The 25,796-nt window shown below is 58.4% G+C and overlaps 1 protein-coding gene across 2 annotated transcripts; it reads left to right on the top strand.

Moving 5' to 3' along the window:
• Positions 1 to 19,406: 19,406 nt before the first annotated feature.
• Positions 19,407 to 22,245, top strand: AEN (apoptosis enhancing nuclease). 2 transcript variants are annotated; one of them, XM_068410518.1, is made up of 4 exons: positions 19,407 to 19,465; positions 19,906 to 20,546; positions 20,842 to 21,042; positions 21,420 to 22,245. In XM_068410518.1, exons 2-4 carry the CDS (start codon positions 19,908 to 19,910, stop codon positions 21,621 to 21,623), a joined length of 1,044 nt encoding a protein of 347 aa, XP_068266619.1. In that variant the 5' UTR covers positions 19,407 to 19,465; positions 19,906 to 19,907; the 3' UTR covers positions 21,624 to 22,245. The 2 variants fall into 2 exon arrangements, with proteins under 2 accessions (XP_068266619.1, XP_068266620.1); XM_068410519.1 differs by having other exon boundaries at positions 19,427 to 19,449.
• The last annotated feature ends 3,551 nt before the right edge of the window (positions 22,246 to 25,796 follow it).

Raw genomic sequence — 25,796 nt, 5'->3', positions numbered from 1 at the left:
AAGGAAGGAGGAATGTCAGGGGGGCCCTTGAGATCCATTTGCCGGCCTCTCGCCGAGGCCAAGCAGCCGCGCTGGCGCTTGGAGCCACTCCACCGGCAGGCGCGGGAGCCGTGAGCGGGGGGCGCGGGGTAGGGTGCTCAAACTGGGGTGCTGGAGAGGCCACCGAGGCGCACCCCCTTCCCGTGGGGGGGTGGCACCGGAGGGGTGCAGCAGCTGTACCCGGCCGGCGTCGCACCGGGATGGAGGGGGGATGCTCCGCTGCGCCAAAGCCATTGAAATTCCCAGGGATCCTCCATGTGTTTTGGGGGATGCTTTAGGGACCCATCGGCAGTGGGGTGGAGCGGGACCCCTCTGCCCAGGGGATGGGACACGGGTGGCTCCACTGCCTTCCCGCAGGGACGGGGGAGGCAGCCTGCCTGCACTGCCAGGTAGGGGACTCTGGGTGACCAGGGGACCCTTGGGGGGACCCCGGTGCCACCCCACCTGCCCACCCTGTTCCCATCTCCCAGCGTTTTCACGCCCAGCGGCCATACCCCATGTCCCTTCCCACTCTCCCCAGTGCCTCCCGCTTGCAGGAGGCGCGATGACAAGACTAAAATGAATGGCCCCGGCGTCCCTCTTTGTCTCTCTGCCTCCTGCCTAATTAATTGAGATCCACCTTAATAGGATCAAACTAAATACCAAAGAGCATCCAACCACACAGCAGCTGGCAGAAAAACAACCGCCCAGCACACGCGTACACCGAAAGGCAGCTCACCGGACAAAAGAGCCATTAATACAGCAGCAATTAGTGCTTCCGGAGCTAATAACTTCATCACCGCAATCTTCCCACGGCTGCAGCCCCCCTGGTGCTGGGGAGGGGGTCGGGGGACCCTCGCTGGAGCAGTTTCGTCCATCGGCAGGGATTTGCATCACATGCAAATAAATCTTATTGTGGGCACAAGGCTGGGGGCAAAGTTAGTCCTCACTTATTTTGGCCCTGGGGGAGGCAGGAGGTGGGAGGGTCACAGGGCCAGACCCCCCCTCCGGGTGAATGCTGAAGGCTCGGGGCTCCTGTGATGTTTCACCGGCTGCGATTTCCCACCTCCTGCAACGTTTCATGCTGCCCCTCAGGTGCCCAGCGCTGGTGGGGACAGGGGACACGTGGCTGGTGCCATCCTCATCTGCTGGGGGACAGCAGGGAGATGGGGTACCCGTCTGCACGTCCCCAGGCCAGGGGGAGATGGCAAACCCCAGCCCAGAAGAGCGCTGGTGTGGGGGTCACTGGGGGCTGGTAGGGGATTACTGGGGGCTGGTATGGGTGTTACTGGGGATTGGTGTGCTGGTTACTCATGTGGAGGTTACTGGGGGCTGGTCCAGGGGGTTGCTGGGCTCCTCCAGCCTTGCAGAGCTGCAGGTCCACGCCTTTGGGTGACACTGGGCTGGTTTTGGTGGAAGAAGCGGTGTTTAAAGAGGAGCCCGGCTCTGCCCAGGTCAGAGCCCGCAGCCGGGCAGCTGGGGTGGTCAGGGGTGTCCCTCACCCAATTCATCCCTTGTCCAGCTCTCAGCTCCCCGCTCCAGCTGCTCCCCTATGCAAATCCCCTTGTCCCACCCCAAACGGCCTCGAGTGTGTCCCTTCCTCCAGAAACGAGGGATTCCTCCCTGGGGGACAGTCCCTTCTCTAGGCTTTAGCAGCGTGCGGAGGAGTGGGATGCTCCGTGCCTTCGCAGCGAGACCCAGTGTGGGAGCAGCATCACCAACCTCACCGCCCTGCCCGTGCCGCAGCCATCTCCAGCCTCTTTCTCCAGAGCCAGCAGGTGGGTTAAAAAAAAAAAAAAAAAGAAATCACAGACCGTTTGGGCTGGTTTGGATGATTTCTCCCGTTCCTGAAGCAAGGACCCTTCTGCTGTTCTTGCTTTGGCTGTTTACCAAGAGCCTCCCGGCTCTGGATCCCGCAGCTGCTTTCCCAGGATTAGAGAGGGTGTGTGAGGAGAACAGCACCGGGGACATCACAGGGGTGGGCTGCTCCCGTCCTGCCTGCCCCACCAGCCAGATAGAACCCCCAGCACGAAATCGCTGTGGGGAAAAGCTGGACCGTCTCCTCGCAGGGATGACTGTGAGGAAGAAAACCCTCCAGGTCCTGAGGGTTTGGAGCGCCATCCCCCTCCCACGGCCGCTGAGCTCGTTCGCTGCTGACTACCCTGTTGTGACAAGGGCGGGGGAAAAAATAAAAAAGACCAACATTTTTTTTTAATTATAAAAAGAAGAGGGTGAAGTTTGCACAAGAGGGAGAAAGGCTTCAGCCCTGAGCGGTGCTTCAGTCCTCCCCGAGCCCCAGCGTGTGTGGGACTGAGTACAGCCACTCTGCGGGAACCAGCTGCCTCCACGGGGCTTTTTTAGGGTGAAGCATCCCAGTGATGGTAGCGACAGGCTTCATGTTTGCAGAGTTTTGGGCTCCCCTTGCATGGGGATCCACGGACACATTCATAGATGGTTTCATAAAGGGGATGAAAAGGTCCTGAACACTGTGGCTGGGACTTGTGACTCCTCAGGCCCCCTGAGACCCCATGGGAACTGTGGCCCCGCTCCCCACGCTGGGCAGGTCTCACCAGGATCGGGCTCCTCCAAAGCCAGCTTTGCAGGTTGAACACCCATGGACCTTCGCAGCACTAAGGAAACCTTTTTTTGCCACCAAAGCATCCCTTGCTCTGGTGTTAACTGGTGCCAGAGGCTCTGTTTGAAGTGGAACTGGGCGAGTTTTGCAGGCTGTTAATGGGATCGCCACCGCTGGGATGTGGTCTGCAGGTCTGGGGTCTGTGAGTGCGGGACTTTTCTTGCTCCTGGGGTCGTCTTGTCTCTGCTTGAAGGCAAGATCTGCTTTGAACACCTTCTGAAACTCTCCTGGCCTTTGCAAAAGGGTAGGGGGGCAGCAGCACCCACCCCTGCAGCAGGGTGTCCAGGCTGGGGGGGCACCAGGCTGATCTACATCCCGTAGTGAGAGCTGGACCTGCCACCCGCTCAGCCCACAGCCAGCTCCCCGCGTGGGGTGACAGCCCTGTCCCCCCCATGCACCCACCACAGGATGACAGCCCTGTTCCCTCTGTGTCACCCGAGGAGGAGGGCAGCCCTGTGTCCTCCCCGTGCCACCCATGTGGGTGACAGCCCTGTCCCCCCACTTCATGCATCCACCACAAGATGACAGCCCTGTCCCCTCCGTACCATCCATGGGGTGACAGTCCTTTCCCCCCATGCTACCCATAAGGTGACAGCCCTGTCCCCTCCTCATGCATCCACCACAGGATGACAGCCCTGTCCCCTCTATGCCATCCATAGGGTGACATACCTGTGCCCCCCATGCACCTACCACAGGATGACAGCCCTGTCCCCCCCTATGCCACCCATGGGGTGACAGCCCTGTCCCCCCCATGCATCTACCACAGGATGACAGCCCTGTGTCTCCCCCGTGCCACCCATGGGGTGACAGCCCTGTCCCCCTCATGCACCTACCACAGTCTGACAGCCCTGTGTCCCCCCCGTGCCACCCATGGGGTGACAGCCCTGTCCCCCCCGTGTCACCCGTGGGGGGGGCAGCCCGGCAACCCCCTCCCGGCTGATGCGCAGTGACATTTGCAGTCTGTTGCCATGGGCGCTCGGGGACTTTTGCTGTGGAGGGGGATCGCGTTTCTCCCCCCCTCCTCCTCCTCCTCCTCCTCCTCCCCTTCCCTCCCTCCCCATGACGTCATGGATGACCATGGCGGTGACAGGGCCACCTGTGGGCTGCTGAGGGGTTTAAAGAGACAGTCTGCAGCTGCAACAGGAACCCTGGCTATTGTCTCCGCACCTGAGAACAGGGGGGAACCTACAGCCCCCCAGACCACCCATCCATCCATCTCACCCATCCCTCCATCCATCCCACCCCATCCCATCCATCCCACCCCATCCCTGTCATCCACCGCCTCTGCCACAGCAGCTCTCCCCGGACGGGGTGCCCCAAGCTGGGTCCAGCATCTCTTCCCCGTAGAGGCTTCGCCAAGGTAAGGTTGCGCCCCGTGACCCCCCTGTCCTACCGGGGACACCGGTGGGCTGCAGCCCACTGGGGTCCCCTGCAAATCCAAACCCCAGACAGGGCACCCCCAGCTGGGACTAGTCACTTCTGTCCCTCAGAACCCCCACAGGGTTTATTCCAGAAGACAGGACAACCCCTGGGACAATAAAACCCTGAGGTGGCAGGTCTCTGCTCCCATAATAGGGCTGGGGATGCTCCTGCTTTGGGTAGCACCGAGGGTCTACAGGGTCTTCATCCCCTGCCAGCCAGCTTTCCCAGACCATCTCAGAAGATGCCCACCACCAGGCATCTGCCTTCCTCCAATGCCATCCGCCAGGCAAGACCCTTGGGCATCTCCTTGTCCCCACTGTGGTCCTCATCAAGAGGACCCTCAGAGCTGGTACCATGCCAGATACCTGAATCCCACCATGGCCAAGCCCTGAGGGGCCACAGGTGATGCCAGGAGCCACGGTGCATGCTGTAGGAGCAGGCAGGGTCAGGGGGAGAGGAGCTGCCCTCCTCATTTTGGGGGGAGAAGGACCATCTCTGCCCAGTCCCCAGGGCTTTGTCCCACTGTCCTTCCAGCTCTGATGGGGCGAGCGGCAGGTAAGTGCCTCCGTTCAGTGTCACTTGGATGTGCAAGCAGGGAGTGGGGTAGAAAAAGGATCTGGGACCTGGGAGGGGCTCAGAGAAGAGCAGGGTGGAGATGTGCATGTAGGGTTTGGCATGTGCGTTCCCGGTGAGAGGAAGGCTCTGTCCCTTCCCACAGGACATACCCCAACACCGGCCGTGCAAGTCACCAAACTCCTTGGTGGCTCCCACCAGGCAGCCCTTGCAGGTTTTCCCAAGCCCACCGCTGCCGGCAGATCCAGGTCCACTGGACTGGACCCCCAGCAGCTACAGAGCCACTGGTCCCACAGTGGTGGCCGTGATGGGAGCAAGGCAACTGGGGCAAACCTCATGGCTAGTAGCCTGGGCTGCCTCTGCAGCCTTCCCAGGGACACATGGCATGGGGACGTGGGGCAGGAGGGGAAGGGGACCATGCTCCAGTGACTCTGTGGTCCATCCTTGGGGACCTGGGCAAACCCAAGGATGCAGCTGGCCCTGGCACCCTGGGAGAGAGGAGCCTGGCAGAGCCAGTGCTGGGAGCTGAAGGAATAAGCGGTGGCACATTTCTGCCATCCATCCCCCAAAAGATGCAGAGGGCTTGGGCTGGGCCTGGTTTTTGGGTGGAAGAGGTAAAATGCAAATTGTCTGATGGGTGGAAATCTCTGTCTGGGTGGCCTTGGCGTTGGCCCACCTGGCAGCAGCCGCAGCGCAGGGGCACAGCCTGCACCTCCCGCCACACGGCCTGGGAGATGTAGGGGAGAGCCCCTGGTCCCCCGTGATGCTCTGCCGCCTTTGCCCCCCTCCCTGCCCAAGCGCACCCTGTGGGCACAGCCGGCAAAGCTGGGGGGCTCCGGCTGTGTTCTGCACCCAGCGTGGCATGGGGCAGCCCTGCCCGGACCCACCTTTCTTCAGGGGGCTTTGGGGAGGCTGGGGCTGCTGCTCCATGGGCAGCTCCCAAGGGGATGCTCGGAGGGGAGTGTGGGGTCTGTGGCAGAGAGATGCTGGGGATCAGCTCCCGGGTGTGCAGGAGGCTTCGTCCTCTCCCCGCACTGCGTGTGGGGCAGGGGCTGCTTTAGCAGCAGCCACGGAAAGCAAGAGTTAATGTAGTACTAGATGGGCACGAGCGAGCACTGGCTGTTGTTCCAGTGGTGCTAAAAGGTGCGAGTGGAGCTGACCAGACCCAGGGTGTGGGGTCTGGCTCCGGTCCGTGCAGACAGGCACACAGAGCAGGCAGGGGATGTACAACACGCAGGAGGAGTTGGGGAGTAGTGGCTGGCCGTGCCCAATGGCCCAGGGATCTTCTTTCACTGCTTCAAAACCCTGTGGGAGCATGTAACCAGAAGAGGATTCATGCCTGTGCGTGAGGGCACCCAAATACACATACACACACACACGTGTCATACCCAAATACGTGGCGGCGCTTGGGAACGCCAGCGTGTGAGCTGGTTACGCTCCCAGCTCCCCCCCGGCAGGCGCTTCCACCTCCCCCTATTCCCACGGGGAAACACTTCCAGCGCTGGTGATGGATAACGCTGCCAGAGCGCAGGCTCCTCTCCTGACCCTCCTTCTGGTGGCATCCAAATTCCCTTCGCCGGCTTTGCAGGCTTCAGTTTGGAACGGCGCCTGGGCTTAAGGCTAAGCACCTGCTTGCCGCTGTCTTAAGCAGGGATGGGGTCTCCAGTGGGGATTTCTCTGGGTGGTGAATGAGGTCGGAACCTTGCTCCAGTGATGAGGAGCCCAACCCTTTGCCTGTGAGAGGCAGAGTTAAGGTGAAGTGACCAGTTCCCCCTTCAAGGCTCCTCCCTGGCCTGTATTTTCCCGTCGGGGTCCAAGACCACCCAAGGCTCAGGCTGTCGCCGTGTGCCAGAGCGACGGGTCCTTCTGGTCAAATACCAAGAGGGGATGAAGGTGCAGCTTTCACACCATCCTCGACACGCTTTGGGCTGGACTGTGCCCAAGCCATGGCGGGGAAAGCGAGGAACCGATGCCACCGGGCAGCAGCCAGCATCCCTCTCCTCCCAGCCCAGCTCGGTGTGTGCCTGCAGCAGGCGCCGGCTCCTTGGCAGCAACACGCTGGCTTTTCAAGTGCAGCCTCTTCACCCTGTTAATTCCCTTGTTTTCTCCTGCCAGGCCCCCCGTGCGCTTGCCAGGGGGTGGCCCAGAGCCTGCTAATTGCACTAATGAGTTATTCTCTGGGGTCGTTCTGGGGCCTGCTGGCCCTTGCCCCGCGGTGTGGGATGGGACGGTGAGCGTCATCACCCCTTGCCCCTTCCCCTTCACCACCTCCAGCCAAATTGTCTCGATTCTGGATTGACTCCCCTGCTCCCAGCTCACGCCGAGATGGGGTCTCACCCAGGATTAGGGCGATCCTCAGCACAGGGCAGCTATTCTCCCATCCCTCCTTCCCTGTCAGGAAGGCACCGAAGGCACGGTGCAAGGAAGGGCTGCTTGAGCTCATCTAACCCACTCACAGCCCAAAAGTCCATGTCTCCAAGGCTGATTTGGAGGTTCCAGAGTTAATTTGGAGGTGCCAGAGCTCATCCCCGCACCGCTGCCCTGCTATTCTCCCCTCCTCATCCAGGGGAGGCTCAGGGTGCCAGGAGCACCCCGGAGCATCCCTCACCTCCCACCTCCCCATCCCCACCTCCTGTCCCCAGGCCATCTGGCCACATTCATCCATGTTAAACAAACGCTGGAGTCTATTATCAGGCCCTGCCTCCCCCTTCCCCCCCGGACAGATGGAGGCTGAGCGCACCCGGAGCCCCGGCCCGCAGCATTCATGTGTGTGAATGAGAAAATTGAATTATTTATGGCCATGCGAATAATGCTGGCGGCTGCGGAGGCCGAGCGGAAAGGACTCCATTACGTGGCAAGTACCTGTTGCTATGGAGCCTGGGCTTCTTCCCCACGGCCCCCCGGCCCCCCGTGCACGGCTGCACCCCTGCCTGCCCCCATCCTGCTCTCGTCCTCGCAGGTCTGGGATGGAGAGTGGACCCGAGCGCTGGGCTGGCCATGGTGTGCCCGACCGTGGGTGTTTTGCTCCCTGCACTGTGCCTGCTGCTCCCCTGGACCAGATTGGGGGTCACCCCAAATCTCACTGCATTTCTGAGCAGGCCCCCCAGTGCAATACGGGGATGAGGTGATACTGGTGGCTGGTGGCTCCCTGGCCACCGTGGTCTGCAGCACACCTTGAAACTGCTGGGAAGCTTTGGGGTGGGCGGCAGCAGCATCTCATGGCTGGGGCTGGGCAAAGCAGGTCCGATCCCGGCACAGCACGGGGTGAGGGTTGACTCTTAACTCCCCTTAAACCTCCCATCCCCGGAGGCAGCAGGAGCTGTGACTCGAGGTCCCCCACTCCTCGCAATGCCCAGGAATAAAAGCAGCTTTGCAGGAGCGGGGACCCCTCCAAAAGCCGCCTGCGTTGCAGCCACCCCCTGGGGATGCCAAATCCTGGAGCGATGCTGAGGAGGTGCTGGGGCATCCTTCCCTCCCCCTGTCTCCCCAACTCCTCCTTGGCCAAAAAGTAGGACTTTATCCTTATCAAGGCGCAGTCCCTCCTGCCTCGATGCCCCCCCGGGGTCGGGCCAGGCTCCTGGGGACCAGGAGGGGACGGCACCCAGCAGCACCCAGCCCTGCGTGTCAGCAGCACAGGGACTCCCGCTCCCTTCCCCGCAGGGCTAAGAATAGCCTCCAGCTCCGCTCCCGGCGCTGAGTGGGCTCTGCTGGATTCGGGGGAATAAAAAAACAGGCAAACGCTTATTTCAGTCGCTGCAGTCGGCAGCTGTGACTCTGATGTACCCAAGGAGCAGCTTCGCACCGTGTTTACCCTCCCGCTGCTGGGGGCAGAGGCACCATTGCACACCGCTGGTCCAGGCTACGGATGCCCCCTCCGTGCTCCCAGCCCCAGCACCGAAATTCTGGCTGGCTCCCAACCCTTCTCCAGCACACCTGGCTGCTTCCCCCCTTCCTTTCCCCACACTTCTAGGGTGAGCCTGGGGGATGCAGATGCTCCCACTCTTCCCCATGCCTTGGAGGATGCTACCCCTCCAGCTCCCTGCACCAACTTGCTGAGATGCTTAGGGCTTGTGTAGGGTCCTGGGGCGCATCCCACCATACAGGACACGGGGAGCTTGTCCCCGCTGCCTGAGATAAAGGGGGATTGCAGACACCCCTATGTCTGAGTGAGGCACCTGCCCAGGATGCTGCAGCGGTGAGCTGGTGCATGCCAGCCGGGGCTCCAGGTGCAAGGTCGGGGGAAGCACCCACCCCAGGAGAGCAGCTCTGGGTCCCTCTCCCGAGCATCACCCCCGAGGTAAAATCAAGAGAAAGCTAATTGTTACCATAGTTACGTGAAGTGGCCTTTCTCAGGGAGCCGCGTCATCACCGCTGTCACAAGGTTAAGGCGGTGGGGAGTGGTGGTGGTGAGGAAGGAGGGGAGAGATGTGTTTTCTTCAGAAAAACCATGGCAACAGCTATTTCTAAGGAACAGCTGTGCACGGCTAGGCCATGGGGAAGGGGAAGGGGCTGGGGCATCTCAATGCCGGCCGTGCTCTGAAGGCAGCAGCAGCAGGTCCAGCAGCTCTCCATGGCAGCCTGTATCCCCAGAGTCCCCTTCCCACCGGTGCCAGGGCTGCCGGGTGTCTCCCACAGTGCCGGCACGGTGCCATGGGCTCCAGCACACCCAGCAAAGCAACGTGAGGCCACTCCAGTTTGCTTGCCATGTGCAACCCATCTTGGCATGCTCCCATCAACCAGGGCAGGAAGGGGTGCCAGATGTGTGGGATGGCCAGGACCACCCGCCACGGGGAGTGGGGATGCGACTGCTTGTCCAGAGCAAATAAATCCAGGAAAAGCCCTCATGGAGAGCCCAAAGTTAATCAGTGAGTGACGTGAAGTTTGAACAACCGTAATGCAAATATTGATGGAGATCTTAGTCATGGAGTCAACACCACCAGAGCCGGTACAGCCTGGGCTGGTAAAATGGCCTCCTGCAATTGATGCGACCACTTCTGATGGGAGCTACTGCTGGTGGGGCCCAATGTGTGGACAAAAATGGGAAGGTGCTCATGGGGCTGAGGAACACTAATGGAGGCACAAGAGCCATGGGGATGTCCTGCAGGTCTAGGCAGCGCTGGCTAAGCCCTGGAGATGCAGAGGTCTGAGGAACCTGCACCCCAGATCTGCTTTGCGACAGTCAAGTGGACCCAGCGAGGAGAATGTGCCAGTCTCAGCCACAACCTCCTGTTTCAACACATAGCTGGAAATTACCTCTCTTTGCAAGACAGACTCTTAATTAAGACCATTTCCCTGAAGGAAGCCAAGATGGAGAGCTTCACTTCTCGGTATTCCAGCGCTTTCTGGCATTCATTTCCACACCAATTAGGACACAAATTAGTCATCCAGAGTGCGATTTAGTGGTTGTGCTCAAGGGAGGCTCTTCAGCACACGTGCCATCTTCTTCCAGGAAGGCGGGTGGCAAGCGCAGGCGGGGTGGCCGCAACGGGGACGGGGAAGGGGCAAGCAGGGTCCTTGCAGCACTGAGGTCTGTGGCTGGTGGTAACAGCCTGGGGTTGGGCTGGGGCTCTGGGACCAGGCATGAAGCAGAGTCAGCAAGAGGGTTTAGGGTGTCTCCATGAGCTATGCATGCTTCTCCTTGGCCACTGGACCTTGGCATGACTCGGTGGACAGCTGGACACCGAGACTAAGCATTGGGACTAAATGCTGGAGAATCTGCAAATGGCAGCAAAATGGCAACAGAAAGAGTGGGAGCAAGAGCAAGGAGCTGGCTGCTCCCCTTCTGCAGGGTCCTTTGCTCTCCAGCAGGAAGGCTGAGAGAGGACAGGGGCTTCCTCCAGCCTTGGAGGGTGGCTGTGCCCGGCTGTCCTGAGCCCACGTGCGGAGGAGGAAAGGCAGGGGCTCCCCGATGGCGCTGGCAGGGGCTCCCTGATGGCACTGACAGGGGAGGAAGAGGGATCTGAGGATGAGACGCTCGGCTCTGTGCCCTGCTGGGACAACATCCAACCTGAGGGCGCATTGGAGGGCTGGCACAGAAACGTGGTTTAAGGGTGGCTGACATCTCAGTTGCTGGGTCTGGACAGTCTCCTGCTCAGGTCTTGAGATGGATGTGTGGCAGCACCTCTGCTGCAGTCATGCCTGTGCATCCATCCGTCAGCAGGTGACCCTGTCCTGGCTTGCTTTAGCCAAGAGGCATCAAGAAGATGCAGCCGAAATGTGGGATAGGGTTCAGGAGGAGCAGGGTCTGAAGGGGAAAAAGCAAAACCCCTGTGGGCAGCGGCACGGACGCCCAGGCTGCTCTCCTGGTTGCTGTGGTTGTAGGAATACATTGAACATGATTTATGGTGCCTGTGGGGAGCACCGGTGCAGCCGTCCGGCGGGCGAGGAAGAGTCTGGACGGCTGATCGACGGGAGAGACAGTGTGTGGCGGAGCCAGCGGACAGAGAGCTGACGGGAGAGGCGGCTGGGAGGAGGCATCCCAAGGCCATGGCTGGCCTCTCGTGTCTCCCTGCACAACCCGGGGAGCGGGGTCTCGCTGCAGCACCAGGCATCCTCCCTGCTTTCCTTCCTCGCCCTCTTCAGAGGGGTGGGAGACAGCCGTAGCCCTGCAGAAACGCTGCACAAAGCTCGGTGCCGACCATAAGAGAGTCGGGACGGGAAGGCTTCAGCTAAAATACCAGTTTCTTGGTGATCTCAGTTGCAAGGCTCAGTTCCCCCATCGCTTTTGAACTCGTCTTGCTGAGCCCCACAGGGCTGGTGCCTCCTGCTCTGTCAGCAGGCTCGTGTCTCTGCCTCCGTGGGACAACCTCTGGGGCACATGCTTGGCGTGGCTTTCCCTTAATATTCCTAATTACCATCAAACTTTCTCATTTCTCATGGGCACGGCCACCATGCAGGGTCCAGGAATCTCCCACATCTTCTGGCCAGCCTGCTCGCTGCCTGCTGCCTGCTCCAGCTCCTTCAAAACGGCACCAGGAGCCCTGCGAGGAGCCGCCCGCCCATGGGACGTGCCCTCCAAGCCCCCATTAGTTAGTGGTTGTCTTAAGCGCTGCAACATTTGTAGCCTTATTCTTTCCTAATCCCGCCTGATGTAACCGTGGCTGTCCTCATTAGCCACATAATTGTCTAGCAAACACAAAACAGACCCTGACACGGTCAAAGGAAATTGGTTTAAAAATATGAAGCCGCATTCTCAGCTGTTGTTGAAGGGGGCTCCTTTGTTTATTTGTATTCACGTGGCGCCCAGTGGAATAATGAGAGAGTGACCCTGCTGCAAAAATACCCATTTTTCTTAAAGATCATCTTACGAGAAGGTGGGTTTGAAAGGCCAGCTGAGGAAATCCAGCCCGGCCCCTGCGCTGGTGGAGGACGACTGCGTCTCTACTTGGTCTCATCTGCTGCACCAAGGGGCTTCCAGGCAGAGAAGGTGGCATCTCCCACCCCTGTCCACACTGGTATGGCTGCCCAAAGAGAGGTTTAGCCATCCACATCTCCGAGTGATAATGCCTGTGAATTTCAAAGGGGCTCCATCCACTTCTGACAGCAGACGACAGGGCTAAGTTAATGGAGGCAGCAGTAAGAAATCTAATTAACCTGCAGAACGTTGTTTAATTTGTGCAAAGTTGTTGTGGTTACTCAGCTATAGACTCCATCCCCAGCTCTAATGACAGTGACTTGCATGGCAGCAGCAGAGAGCATCCCGGAGGTGGGCAGCCACCTCACGCTCACCCTTGAAGGTGCCCCCAATTACGCGCGGAGCGTTCCAGTGGTTGCCTCCATCTGGTTCTTCCATGCCATTTGAGACACTTTTCTAGCTCCAGCCTTTGGAACGGGCACCTGTGCCGCTTCTCTGCCTGATCTGGCATTCAACCCTGGTGCGTAGCTTCCAAAGACCAGCCTTCAGGACCCAGCAGTGTCAATCTGTTGATTGCACTAAAGTCCAGGAGATGGGTTCAGGTCGCGGAGTTCCCACCACAGCTCTTAGACTGTAATTATGTTCAAGGCTCTTTGCTTCAGTTATTTCTTCTTGCTAATTCTTGGAGCCACTGTACTGATCTTTTCTTCAAGGCTGACTTCCATGTAGCTTCCTAGGAGAGAGACAGGCCTGTTATTTAAACCAATTCACAAACCGGCTCCCGAAGGCCAGTTGTCCATTATACGATTTTTTGAGCAGCAGGAATCAGAAGGGCTGATGGCAGCCGAGCTCTTTGCATCGGTTCAGGGAGAAGCACAGGAAAAGCGATGGATGTCATGCGTTAGCATCTCTTCCCAGGTTCACCTTTCTCCAATATCCTGGACCACCTAACAGCTTCCCTGCGGCGCTGCGCAGAGGGACTCTGGAGCCTGCGGTGCCTGCAGAAGGGTGATGCTGAGCCTCAGCACCTCCTTCATCTCACACCAAAGCTCCATGGTTCCCCCATGACCGCTACAAGAGATGGAAACACACTCATGCCCTGCAGGGACATCCTTCCCATGGAGGGAAAAGCTTTTAACCAGCTCCCAGAAGACTCCTGGCTGCCCCTTGAGGTGAGGTTTGCCAAGAAGGGAATCAAGAAGGAGGACGATCCACCTCTGGGGTCCATCAAAGCCAAGCAGGCTGGGGCAGAGACCTCCAGCACCAAGCACACTGAGGTCCCATTGGACACTGGTGCTCCAAGCATGTTGTGGATGTGAAACACAAGAGAACTCCTGGCAGCAACGTACAGTTACGCACCAAGCCCTGCTAGATTTGCAGCCTCCTCCCTGCACCCTGCGGCAGCTCCCACTTGCATTTCGAGGGGACTTGAGCCCCTCTGTCTGGTGGGAAGCCTGGAGACCTTGGCTCGCTCCTCCTGGGACGCAGGCTGTTCCTCCAAACCATCCATGCCCAGTGGTGCGTGGGAGCCCAGGCAGTGCCCAGTGGTGATGCCTGGGGGTTGCCCACCAGCCAGGATGGGATTCCCAGCAAACAGGACTCCCAGCAAGCCAACCTGCATCCACAGACAGGGTTCCCAGTGGAGTCCCGTGTGCAGGGACACAGGAGCACCCTCCGAGCAGGGGCAGCTCAGCCACCACCAGTTTGATGGATGGACCAAGACCATGTCCCCATGCAAAGCTCTTGGCATCCCGTCCCCATGCCCTGAGCTCCACGGTCCTCCCCCTTCAACATGGGGACAAAATGAGGTCCCTGGGTGGCCGAGGGGAAAGGCAGCGACCACCCAGAGGAGGAGGAGCTCAATTTGGGTTTTTCTTTCTTTTTTTTCTCCTGTTTTTTTTTTAAAAAAGAATTAGAAAGTGGCAGCACTAGCGAAGGGTAATTATCCCTCTGTTCCAGCTGAAATACAATTAAGGCAGCTCTCAACGAGCCCCCGGGATATTGTGGTTTACTAATTAACAAGCGGATATGCTGTGGCCCCTGTCATGGCAATTACAGCATGAGACAGGCTTCAGGAGCTCTAATTACACGTCAGCCCGCGACACACGCTGCAATATAAATTAACGAGGGCCCAGGCTGGTGATGGAGGGGGTTTACCCAGCGAGAGGCTGAGCCAGGCAGCAGGGAGGGATAGGGAGACCTGATGTGGCTCCAGGCCTGGGGACAGAGCTGAACGCTGCAGGGTTGAGAGGATGGAGGGAGCAAATTGGGGGTAAAATACTCCACTGTTGCCAAAAAAAAGGTGCGTCGGAGGAAGGAGAGGGGCTTTTGCTTTGCGGGGCCGTGGTCTGATGAGATGAGTGGCATTTGGGATGACTGCAGTGAACAGCAAGTGTCGCATGTTCCGACATTAATTCCCAGACCAATAAAGCTGCTGTTAAGAAATGAAGTCAGATGGGAAACACCCAAGAGGGTTTTAACTGCTGACAAATAACTAACAGGGCTCCCAGAGCCAAAAGGATATTTTCTGACAAATTCTTTATTGGGAAAAGTTATGCAGTTTCAGGCCGAGTCCATCAGGATTTTTGTAAATGCAGTTTTGACACGTTGCAGTTAAAAAAAAAGCTGTTTCCTTTCAAAACGTATTAAAAAGATATAATTAAACCAAAATACAGACCGTGCACCTAATGAGGACATTTTGTTTCTGACAAAATGAGACGAGATTTATCAGCTTTGCTGACATTTATCAGATCTTTGCTGGGCGACACAGGTTCCCCGTGACATTAGCGTGCCTTCGGAATTTATTGCTCCTGCCATCGCCGCTCCAGTGCCCGCCTGCTGCGGGTGCCCGAGGAGGGACGGTGGGGAGGTGACGTGGTGGATGCCCCAGGCTTTGGCCACCATCATCGCCTGCAAATGCCGCTGCAGATGGGGTGGTTCTGGGGTAGAAAGGAGGATTTGGGGAGGTTGAAGCGAAGCCCCCCAGGTTTTGGGGCTCCCTCTGGCATCACGCAGGGGTGGGATGAGCAGAGCTGAGGGGCAGCCCTCGCAGGGGAGGGGGTCTCATGCCATGGGTGTGCGCAGCAGGTCCCTTGTTTGCTCCCAGCTGTGACAAAGGGGTGAGACGAGGCAGGTGAGGGGTTTTCGGATTAATCCCCTCTGGGCGTGCTGTCCCCGTGTGCCATGGGGAGGAGACCCTGCCCGGTCCCCGCTGCCAGCACCCAGAGCACAAAGACACCCGAGGCCACCTCTGCTGCAGAGCGGTGGCAGGGGGAGGGTACGTACCTCCTCGCACAGCGCTCCCAAAATAGATCTCATTAACTATCGCAATTAACACGAGCTGGGCCCTCTCTCCTCCTCGCCGCCCCAGCCAGAGCCGTACATAAAAATAACTGTTTATTACACAGCGGGCAGAGCCCGGCTTATCGCTGCAGCCAGGAAATTGCTGTGCAGAAACCGCACGTTTCACTTCTAATAAGTTTGGCAATAAAATGCCTCGTCAAATGAGGCCACGACAGGGCGATAATGAAGCTTCCGCGTGGCCCGTAATTGCTTACTGCTCTCCTGGGGGTGAGACAGAAAATGGGGAGGGAGGGGGGAGCCGTATGGCAGCGTCATCTGCCCTCCCCTCCCGCTTTGGGAGCATCCCTCCTTATCCCCAGCAGCATCCCCGGAGCACCGGCACCCACCGGGACGTGGTTGAGGAGGAGGTCTGTCCGTGATGGAGGGAGACAGTCAATTCCCATGGAGTGGTGGAGAAGGTGTCAGAGGAGGAGGGAGGCTGTTGGTGCTCTGAGGGAAAGGAAAAGGTTTTCTGCCTTCCAATCAGGACTTTCCAGCACTGAGTAGTCTCCAAGCCTGGGTGGGTGCTGTCGCACCCAGTCCGTCGCCTGTCCTTAGCCAAGAGGGGTACGGTCTCCTGGAGGTTTTGCGTGGGTCGATAAGGAACTCAAAGAGCAGCTATGGCTGAAGCATCAAGGGCATAAAGCAGGAATGAGGAAAGCACTCATTGACCGAGACCCTACGGAGTCTCCTCATTTCTTCACAAAGGTCCTCGTTGATGGGAGCTGCAGAAACCTGTGGCTTCTGTGGCCAGCGTTAACATCCACGGACTTCTTGCCTTCCTGCCCTTCAGGTTTAAGGTGGTTGAGCACGAGTCTGAAAAGGATGGTGGTGGTGTTTCCAGGTGCCTCCTTCATGATGAGACTTTCTTTCTCTAAAGGAAACCAAGTCCAGCAAGGGACTGGTCACTGCCCTGACCTGCTTCTGTGGCTCCCCAGCTTCTGTTTGATCTTCTAGATGGTGGGGGACAGAAACCAACCCTGCCACAAGCCTATTTGGAGTGATGGGAGCAGCTCGAGGGAGCCCAGGTGGGGTGCCCCAACCCACGGGTTGGTGACAGGGAGGCACCATGCAGCCAGCAAAGCCCAGGACAGTGAAGCGGTCCCTCATCACCCATGGAGCCAAAGCTGGCTCCTTGCTGCCTTCTCTGAGTTAACTTATCCCTGAGCTCCTCATTCCCACCAGCCGTCCCCCATGGCAGGGAAGGGACAGAGAGGTCCAGAGGGACATGGGCGCAACTAGCCCTGTAAAGACAGGCACGAGCTCCGGCATCACAGTAATAGGAGACAAAACAAGCCATGTCCAGGCTGGGACCGGGAAATGAGATGGTTTAGAGTCACAGCAGGAACGTGCTGGCGCTGGCGGGGACTGCTGGCCGCCAGCGGGCTCCCAGGCAGGCGGGAGGCTTTGTTCGCCCGCAGCACTGCTCCCGGGGAGTTTACCTGGAATTACTGATCCGCATTCATAAACATGATCACATTAATTGGCTGCCGCAGCTGCAGCCGCTGGCTCCTCCCAGCGCTGGGACTTCATCTCCCTTCCCATCCCAAATGTCAAGATGTTTCTGTTCCTCCATCCACTCAGCACCACAGCCGAGGAAGTGGCTGGAGAAGGGAAAGAGGCAGAGGATGGTGAGCCTGGAGCCAGTGACAGACACCAACTGCCACCACCTCCACTCTGCAAAGCAGCGCCTTGAAAATAAACCCCAGAAAAGGGGACCACGAGCTCTGCAGGAAGCCCTGCAGCCCCAGGCAGTGATGACCTGGGGATGGCCACCTTGGCTGGAGACCAGCTTTTATTGCAGGAGCAATGACCAGGTGGCAGGAGAGGGACCAGGTCCCAGCCGAGGACAAAGCCACCCAGGCTGCTCAGCCGGAGATCAGGCTCACGCTTGTCTCGCTTGGAGTGGGGCCAATCACTTCTAGTAAATTATTCATCCGACAAATTTAGCCTGTTATTCTAATCATGCTCTACCCAGAGTTTTACAGATTTCATTATTATTTCAAATTGTGCAAACACCACAGAAACCTCTCCTGGGCTCTGGTGTGCTCTGCCTTCATCTCAGCTTTCGGCTCATCTGCTGCATCCAAAACGGGGTTTCTACCATCTGGTGCCAAACCCTCCATCCCCAGCAAGGCCACAGGACCTTGTGGAGACGAGCGGCATCCCCCTTGGGCACAAGGCTTCTACTGAAGGGAGAACCATCTACTGATAACCCGGAGGTCAGCAGGATCAGAGGAGGCCACAGTTCACAGATGGAGCCATTTAAAGCCATTTTGACTTTTTTCCACCTCCATCTTTGTATGTGGAATAGGGGAGAAAAATGACACCACTGTTCCCTTGCAGCCTGGGCTGTTGTGGCCTTGGGAAAAAAGAAAAAGCTTTTCCCTTCCTTCCCACGTGCCCAAAGTTTCTCCTGTCAAGGTTTCTTTGTAACCACAAGGTTACAGCTAAAATTTCACACCGCCAAGGGGAATCACATGCCTCCTGCAAAACGTACAGCCTGGGAAAGAAGGTGTCACCGAACAAAGATGAGGGGAGATGGATGGGTTTGTTATGGATGAGCCAAAACTGATCAGACCCACCAGTGCAACAGCGGTGTGTCCGAGGAGGAGCTATCAACCACATCCATCGATAAGCACCAAACGGTTGAGGCGCTTGAATCACCCGTCCCACTGCAGGGCACAAGGGAGAAGAGCAGCCGGAGATGCCACCTCCTCACCCACCTGGATCTGGTGGAGAAATGCCACAGGCAACACAAGCCTGTTTCTCTCACGCCAGGACTTGAGTTTGCTCCTGCTCGTGTGATGACGGTCAGGTCACACCCTGGTTAGGGGGAGAAAAACATGGCAAAGAGCCCCCAGGAGCCCCAAATGAACCACGGCCAAGAGCTGTGCTGCACAGTTTCACCAAAAATAACAGAAACAAACAGAATTTTTTACGTACAGACCAGCCAGGGCTCCCTAGCAAGTTACTGTGGGACACTCGAACTACTCTCATTAGGAGGGATTAATTAGCACAACAGCGTGGATGGAAGCAACAGATGCAAAACACAGAGCAACAGATTTAAGGAATAGGTTTACTAGCCAGAAGAAAAACAAAAGAAATAGAAAATAATAAATCACAGAGTGATCTAAATCTTTTCTTTCTGACCAGGCTGAAGAAGCTAACGGGTGGTGAAAGGGGGAATGACGGAACGTGAAAACACTTGTCCTGCATCCCCGTGAGCCCTCTCGGTGGCAGGGAGAGGGGGATGCTCAAAGCGGGGCCCTGCGGGACGTGGTGCCTGGCTCCCTCTGGAAGACTAGTGATTTTGTTGTTGTATGGCTCATCCCACCACAACAAGTCACAGTCTGCCCTAGGGCGCACGGCCTCTCCAGCGATGTTAAAGGCACGGGGACAAGCTGGTGGCTGGGGCCACCTGTGTCCCTTCTCTGCTTCTGACCACCTCCGCCGTTGCTTTTGTGAGCTTCGAGAGCGAAGTAACGAGAGGCTGGTCTGAAACCCCATCTGCACCCATGCCCCAGCTGGAGCTGCCCCCCACAACCCTGAGGAGCACCATAGGAGAGCCTGGAAGATGCAAACTCCATGCTGTGGTGCCTTAACCTACCCCACAGGAGCAGTGCTGCCCCAGCCAGCAGGCCAAAGGTCCCCAGGGGGAGTGGGGACACCCAGAGCCTCAGCACCGTGCCCCAGCAAACACACAGCAAAACCACAGCAATGCTGGTGCTGCGCCGAGCTCCAGGGCGTGGGGCTGGGTACCCTGGTGTGCATCCTCACCCCAAGGCCACCACCCAGAAGGATTCCCCCTCATGAAGGCCCGAGGTAGGGACAGGCTGGAAGCCCTGAGGAGAACCCAGCTCTGGGACGCCAGCACTCCCTCACTAACCGAACGCGCCCCCGCGCTATAACCGGCGCCCGCCTTACAGCGGGGCGGTGGCGGCCCCGCCCTACCCCGCCGCAGCTGTGGGCCCCGCCCCCCTGGCATGCAAATCACCCCTCCCGCTCAGCCAATGGGGAGGCAGGGGGGCGTGACCGATGGCGGGACTTGCCCGGGCATGTGAGCGCGGCGGCTTCCGGGCGGGACACGTGGGAGCGGCGGCGGGTCCGGGCGGGCAGCGGTGGGCCCGGGGGGTCCGGGCGGGATTGGGGGTCGGGGGGTGGGCACTGGGGCGAGAAGGGGCTTGGGGTCGGGTAGTGGGGTAGGCAGGGGACTGCGGCCGGGAGTGAGGCGGGCAGGGACCGGTAATGGGCGGACAGGGCGCCAGGGGTATGCGGTGGGGCGGGCAGGGGGGTGGGCAGGGGGCTGCGGATCGGTAAGGGGGTGGGCAGGGGGCTGGGACCGGGAATGGGGCAGGCGGGGACCAGGCAATGAGGGGGTAAGGGCGTGGGGACAGGGACAATCTCCCTCCTTCCGCTGCTCCATAGCTCCTGCTTGTGCCTGCCCACACTGGTGGGGGGGCATTGGAGGAAGGGGGGGGTCGCCGTGGGGTGTGTGGGTCCCTTCTGACAGGGCCCACGAGGGCTGCGTGGCACTCACCCCCTGTGCCCACTCCCGCAGGGATGCCTCCTGGCAAAGGGCAGATGACCCCGCTGCTGCCCACCCCAAAAGACTTCGCGCCCACCCCGCAGGGCACCCATGGCCGCGCTGCGGGGGGCTCCGCTCGGCCCACGGAGGGGCCCGGCACGCCGCAGGGGAGAAGCAAGAAGAAGAGCCGCAAGCACCAGCGATTCATGGAGCGCCGGGCGCTGCTGGAGCAGAAGGGGCTGCTGGGCCCCCGCCGGCGCCTGGGCAGCCAGGCCCCCATGGATGGCACCACGGCACAGAGCTGCGAGAAGGTCCCCAAACCCAGACAGGTTGTTTCCCCATCCCTGTCCCCATCCGCCTCTCCAGACAGCATAGCCAGGCATCACTCCGTGCTGCTGTCCCAGGGGAATGGCAGCTCCAAGGGGGTGCGGACGTCCTCCCTGGTCCTGCGCCCGGGCAAGTACGTGGCCATTGACTGCGAGATGGTGGGCACCGGTCCTCAGGGCAGGCTGAGCGAACTGGCACGGTGCTCTGTGGTGAACTACGAGGGGGATGTCATCTACGACAAGTACGTCCAGCCCGAGCTCCCCATCATGGACTACCGGACACGCTGGAGTGGCATCACCAAGGCGCACATGAAGAATGCGATTCCCTTCAAGGCTGCCCAGGCAGAGGTGAGGAAAAAAAGAGAAATTAAGAAAAAAAAATTAAAAAGGCTCCGTGTTATCTGCCAGACACAAATTGGGATATTTGGTGGCCTGTGCTGAGCTGCTCTGAGGCAGAGACACAAGGATAGGACGAGGAGCCTCCAAAGCCATGCAGTGGTTTGGTTTGCTTGTTACTGCTCCTTTCTGGGAACCTAAAAAAATAGAACTGAAGGAACTGAATTTAACACAAAATGGTTTATTTTATGCTTAATTGGTGTTTCTTTTGCTGCTCTGCCTGTCTAACCCTTTCTGACGCTTCCAGATCCTGAAGATCTTGAAAGACAAGATTGTAGTAGGACACGCCATCCACAACGACTTCCAAGCCCTGAAGTACTTTCACCCGAAGGACAGGACCCGAGACACCAGCCGGATCCCCGTGCTGAACCAGAGGGCAGGGTTGCCTGGGAGGGCCAATGTCTCGCTCAAGAGCTTGGCCAGGCACCTGCTCCAGAAAAAGATCCAGGTAAGCACCAGGAACCTTGAGATGGGGAGCAGTTCCTGGATTTGCTACAAGCCTGTGTGGTCAGCCTGGTCCTCCCATGTCCATGGGTGCTCTCTGTGAGCCTGAGATGAACCTTGTTAGTCCTGTGCTCCTGGCTGTGATCAAGCTGGGGGATCCCAGGACCTCCCAAGCTGACCATTAAGCGTCTTAGTAAAGCAGGGACAGGACCTGTGCCCTCCAGAAAGTGCTCAAGAGATGCCTGCATCTCCTCAGCTGAATCGGACCTTTGTCATCTCCAAAACCCCCAGCACTTGTGTCCTTCTGAGCAAGCAGACAAAGTGACCTGTGGGATTTTTGCCACCCCCTTTATCTAACAAGACTTCTCCCCCTTTGCTCAGGTTGGCTGGAAAGGGCACTCGTCGGTGGAGGATGCTCAGACGGCCATGGAGCTGTACAGGCTCGTGGAGGTGCAGTGGGAGGCAGAGCTGGCCCGTAGCCTGCCCCCCCGGCCCCCCAGCCCCGTCACAGACCCCACCGCAGACAGCAACCAGTACATGGATGACCAGTACTGGCCCACAGACCTGATGGCAAGCAGCCTGTGATGGGGGACAGCGTCTTCTCCAGGTGTTTCGGGCCATCCTGGTGCCTTCAGCTATTAAAGGTGGAGGCAGCTGCTGACCTCCTTCCCTGGGGCTTGTGCCCCATGGGCTCTGCCCAGCACCCAGCCCCGCTGTGGGCAGCAGCGCAGGGGAGTCGGACAGCCCCAGCCCTGCTCGGGGATGAGAAATAGTGACACTTGGACACTGGCAATCTCCCAAAAACACTGTCTGCAGCTTCTCGCTGTCACACAGAAATGAGCGCTGTGCCTGCGCGTGTTCTTGTGTCACTTGGTGCTTGGGGATGAGCAGGGTCCTGGTGTCAGCCTGGAGGAGCCCCCGGGGACGTGCGATGGCTGCAGCGGTGGGCTGGGGCTGCCAGGGCACCCCCTGTGCCCTCTGGGAAGGGGATACCCCCATGGTGGGCAAGGGGCAAGTCTTCCTGGGGGAGGACCGAGGTCTTGCCGATGCCCAAAGGCTGCAAACCATCCGAGGCCAGTTAAACAACCAGTTTCCTCCTTTCTTTCTTTGCACAGTGAAGCCTGAAAAGAAAGTCTGGGTCTAATCAATGTCCAACCTGGACAAGAGCGTAGGATGCATTTAATTTTAAATAGGCTATTCACATAATTGTCCAATTCTGAAGTAAAAATTGTTCTTGCTAAACCCGTGTGTACGTGCTGCGTGATCTGAGCTGGCAGCTCTCCAGGAGAGAGAGGGCAGGAATGAGGTTGGCAGATGGCTACCTGTGTACCCTGCCATGCCCCAGGGCTTAAAACCCACCTGCAACCAGAAAAGGTGCTTTGAGTGGCCTGACGGTGGCTGGAGTAAAGCAGTTCCTTGGGGTCTGGGCTGGTCCCCCTGCTCTGGGGACATCCCTCTGAAGGCAGAAGGGACAGGATAGGCTCAGCCCTGTGGTCCAGCGCTGGCGGCTGCTTGGAGAAAGCCCAGTGCAAGAGAAAGCATCCTGCTGTGTCACCCTCAGCAGCTGGGCTGTCCCAGCTCCGGGAGCTCCCCGTGTTAGCACTGTTGGGATTTGCCCACCCCGCAAGTCACCGTCCCTGCGCCCAAGGCCTGGGAGCGAGAGCTGTGCCTGCTCTGTGGGGTGGGAAAGGTGCTGCGCGGCGGGGTGGGCTGCTGTGATGGTGTGGGGACAGGGTGATGCTCACCTGCAGCGGCTCTGCCTGCCATGGTGGCACCCACCTGCTTCCTGGGTGATGTACGTGGGTACCTGTGGCTGCACAGATGTACCCCAGCTGCGGTTGCGAGCACCAGAGTGGGGTCTGGGGCTGGGCACTGGGAATCACACACTTCCTGTGGAACTGAACAGCCACGGTATAGAAAAATCAGTATTTTTTTGCTGGGTGCTTCAAGGCAGAGGCCACCCCTTTAGCACAGGCGTCCCCCAGTCCTGCTGCACGGGCTGTGAGACGGGAGGGGGCTGGAGGGCCACAGCACAGTGCAGGTACAGCAGCCAGCACTGAAATGGAGGCCATGTCCCTCTGGCCAGGCTAGACGGGTCCCAGGCTTTTCCCGGCGGCCAGGGTGAGGGAAGGAGAGCTCAGCCCCAGCCCTGGGAAGCAGCCAGGGAGCCGGGTGACGCAGGCACACCTGACGCACGCACTGGTGCCATTACAAGACATGTCTTGCACTTCCCATCTTAACTCCTCCCTGCCTGGCAGAGGAAGCTGGGGACAGCTCAGAAACACTTCAAAACACATCAGACGTGTCCAAAAAGCTCTGCCTGACAGGTGGCCCAAGCACAACCATCCTTCAACAGAAATAATAATAACCTGGGCTATGCCGTGAGCTAGTGGTCTGGGCACTCTCCACGAGACCTGGTAGGAAACATGGCCCCACTGTAGGTCTTTAAATCCTGCTTGTGCCAGTTTGCCCCAGGTGTGTTTCTGACGCATCAAGCTGTAAACCACGGCCAGCACCGCCTGCTTCGGGGTGCAGCTCAGCCGAGCCCCATCGCGATGCCCTGCAACGTCAACAGGACCTGGCGGGGTATGGGAGGGGCCTGACCCCCATGGCGGGTGCAGGAGCAGCACAGCTGGCACAGGTTTTTCTCTGTTTCCTCCTCTCTGCCGTTTCCACCTCTCCTGAGGTGGCAGGAGGGAAGCAAAGCTGTAGGAAAGGTGACCCACTGTCAGAAGATGGTGGCATCCCAAAGCCAACGCAGCAGTGCTGTCTTCTGCTCCCGGGAAAGCAGACCTGGAGGAAGAACACAGCGGAGGGATGCTTTGCCCATGGCCATGTAGCCTGGCCCATATAACTGCATCCCCTCAGGGGGTATGTGGGTTTGTGGGGAGCTTGTATGGGGCACCCCACGGCTCCCGGCTTGTTTGTCCACCTGAGTCCCCCTCGTTGTCCCCCCAACCCACCCTGTCTCGCCACCCCATAGCACTGACTTGCCCTAAGCCACGTGATGGCTCAATGTGAGACGCAGGAGTGTTGGGGTGAGGCTGGAGAAAGCTGCAGAAAGCAGTGGAAGGCCACGAGGCTTTATCAGCCTGTGACTCAGCCTGCCTTGCCGTCAGCAAGGCGAGAGGAAGGCGTAATTCAGGAAAAAAAAACCATTTCTGAAGTCTTGTCCATCCAAATGCTTTAGTGAGACCCACTTCCAAAAATAACCCTGGTCTGGGCTCTGGGGAAGGGACAGATTTCTGTGAGCACTCATCCCCTGTGATCCAGGGCAGCTTCTTCCCTGCCTGCCCGCAGCGGAGCTCCCCAGCCTGCCCATGTGCCCCCCTGGCAGCTCAGCCCCGGGCTTGCACGGGGGCATGAGGTGCTGGGAAAGTCCCAGGATGCCTCTGAGAGCTTGTCCCCATCACCACTGCACTGATTTAACTCTCTTGCTGAAATACTCCCCCTGATTTGGGGCCAAATCTGAAGGCAGCAACACAGGCAAAGGCCAGCTGCCCTTTGGTGCTCACATGTCCTGTAAGCTTTGGTTCTGTGTGATCTCCGGCTCTTGGGGAAGATGAGAAACAAATTTGGGGGGTCAATCCCTGTTTACATCAGATTTGAAGGGCTGGAAAAACCCCAATGTTGTGCTCTGCAGCCCCCCAGCCCCCGAGGCAGGGTTGCTGAGGAGCAAACCCCACCATGGATGAGGGGTGGTGGCAACCGGCTCCCTGCTGAGGAAGCGATGTTTGCTCTGGATAATCTGAATGGCAGCTTTCGTCCCGTTTACACCCGATGAACCTTTCAAGAGCTAATCAGGATTTTCACAGGTGTTTGTGAATATTCACCTACGTGCCAGGGAGCTGCTATGGCTGAGAGCAGCCAACCTTCGCTCTGGTTCATCGCCCGAGCAGTGCGCTGGTGCTCGTGCTGGGCGGCTGAGCACCTTTAGGCAGGCTGAGCAGGAGAAGGTGGGAGAAGGAGAGCTGGGCTGGCTCACCATTTACGCTAAACTTCGTGATAATTGAAGGATCTGCAGAAAACTCAGCCGTTGTCTCAACGACCCTGAATAATGATTAACCCAAACCCACATATCCAGCAATGTTTTTTTTTTTTATCAGAGGGAAAAACATTGTCAAATGAGGTTTTTTTCCAGCCAGCTGCGAGAGCAGGTAACTGATAAGCCCGTCATTGGAGTGGGGCTGAGCCAATGGGAGCCGATGGCGACGGCTTTTACTTCTGTCTAGCAACAGCTTCTCCTTGAGCAGCAGACGGCAACTCAATGCTTTCCCTTGCTTTTATTGAGCTTCCCCCTCCCTGCCCTCCTGCTGCACACGAGGAACACTCAGAAACTGAGTTTTGCGTGGAATGACCGTGGTTTTCTGCACGTTTTCAGAGTCTGTTCCTATCCCGCACGGCAAGAGCTTTGCAGCTGTAAAAGGGGATGCGTGCCCCTCTCCTGCTCACATCCCCGGCTCTGCTTCTGCTGGGTGGGGGTCGGACACCCGTAGGGTGCTCGAAATAGGGCCGTGACAGAACAGCAGCTGTGAGCAGGAGACCTGGCACCAGGGATGTGTCTGACTCTCCTGCCCTGCATCGCCAGCACCTGGCCCTGGTCCAGCTCCTCTCCCGGCTGGCAGGGCTGTTTGCATGGGGACCACAGCTGAGAGCGGCATCCCCTGATCAAACACCTGGTTTGCTTTGGTGCTGGCCCTGGTTGTCACCACACGGGTGGTTGAAGTGCCACGTAAGCCCCAAATGTCTCAGGGTGGA

Source organism: Nyctibius grandis, chromosome 11, assembly GCF_013368605.1.
Source record: "Nyctibius grandis isolate bNycGra1 chromosome 11, bNycGra1.pri, whole genome shotgun sequence".
NCBI lineage: Eukaryota > Metazoa > Chordata > Aves > Nyctibiiformes > Nyctibiidae > Nyctibius > Nyctibius grandis.
Note: the sequence above shows the minus strand (reverse complement) of the source record. Positions and strands in the feature narration are given on the sequence as shown.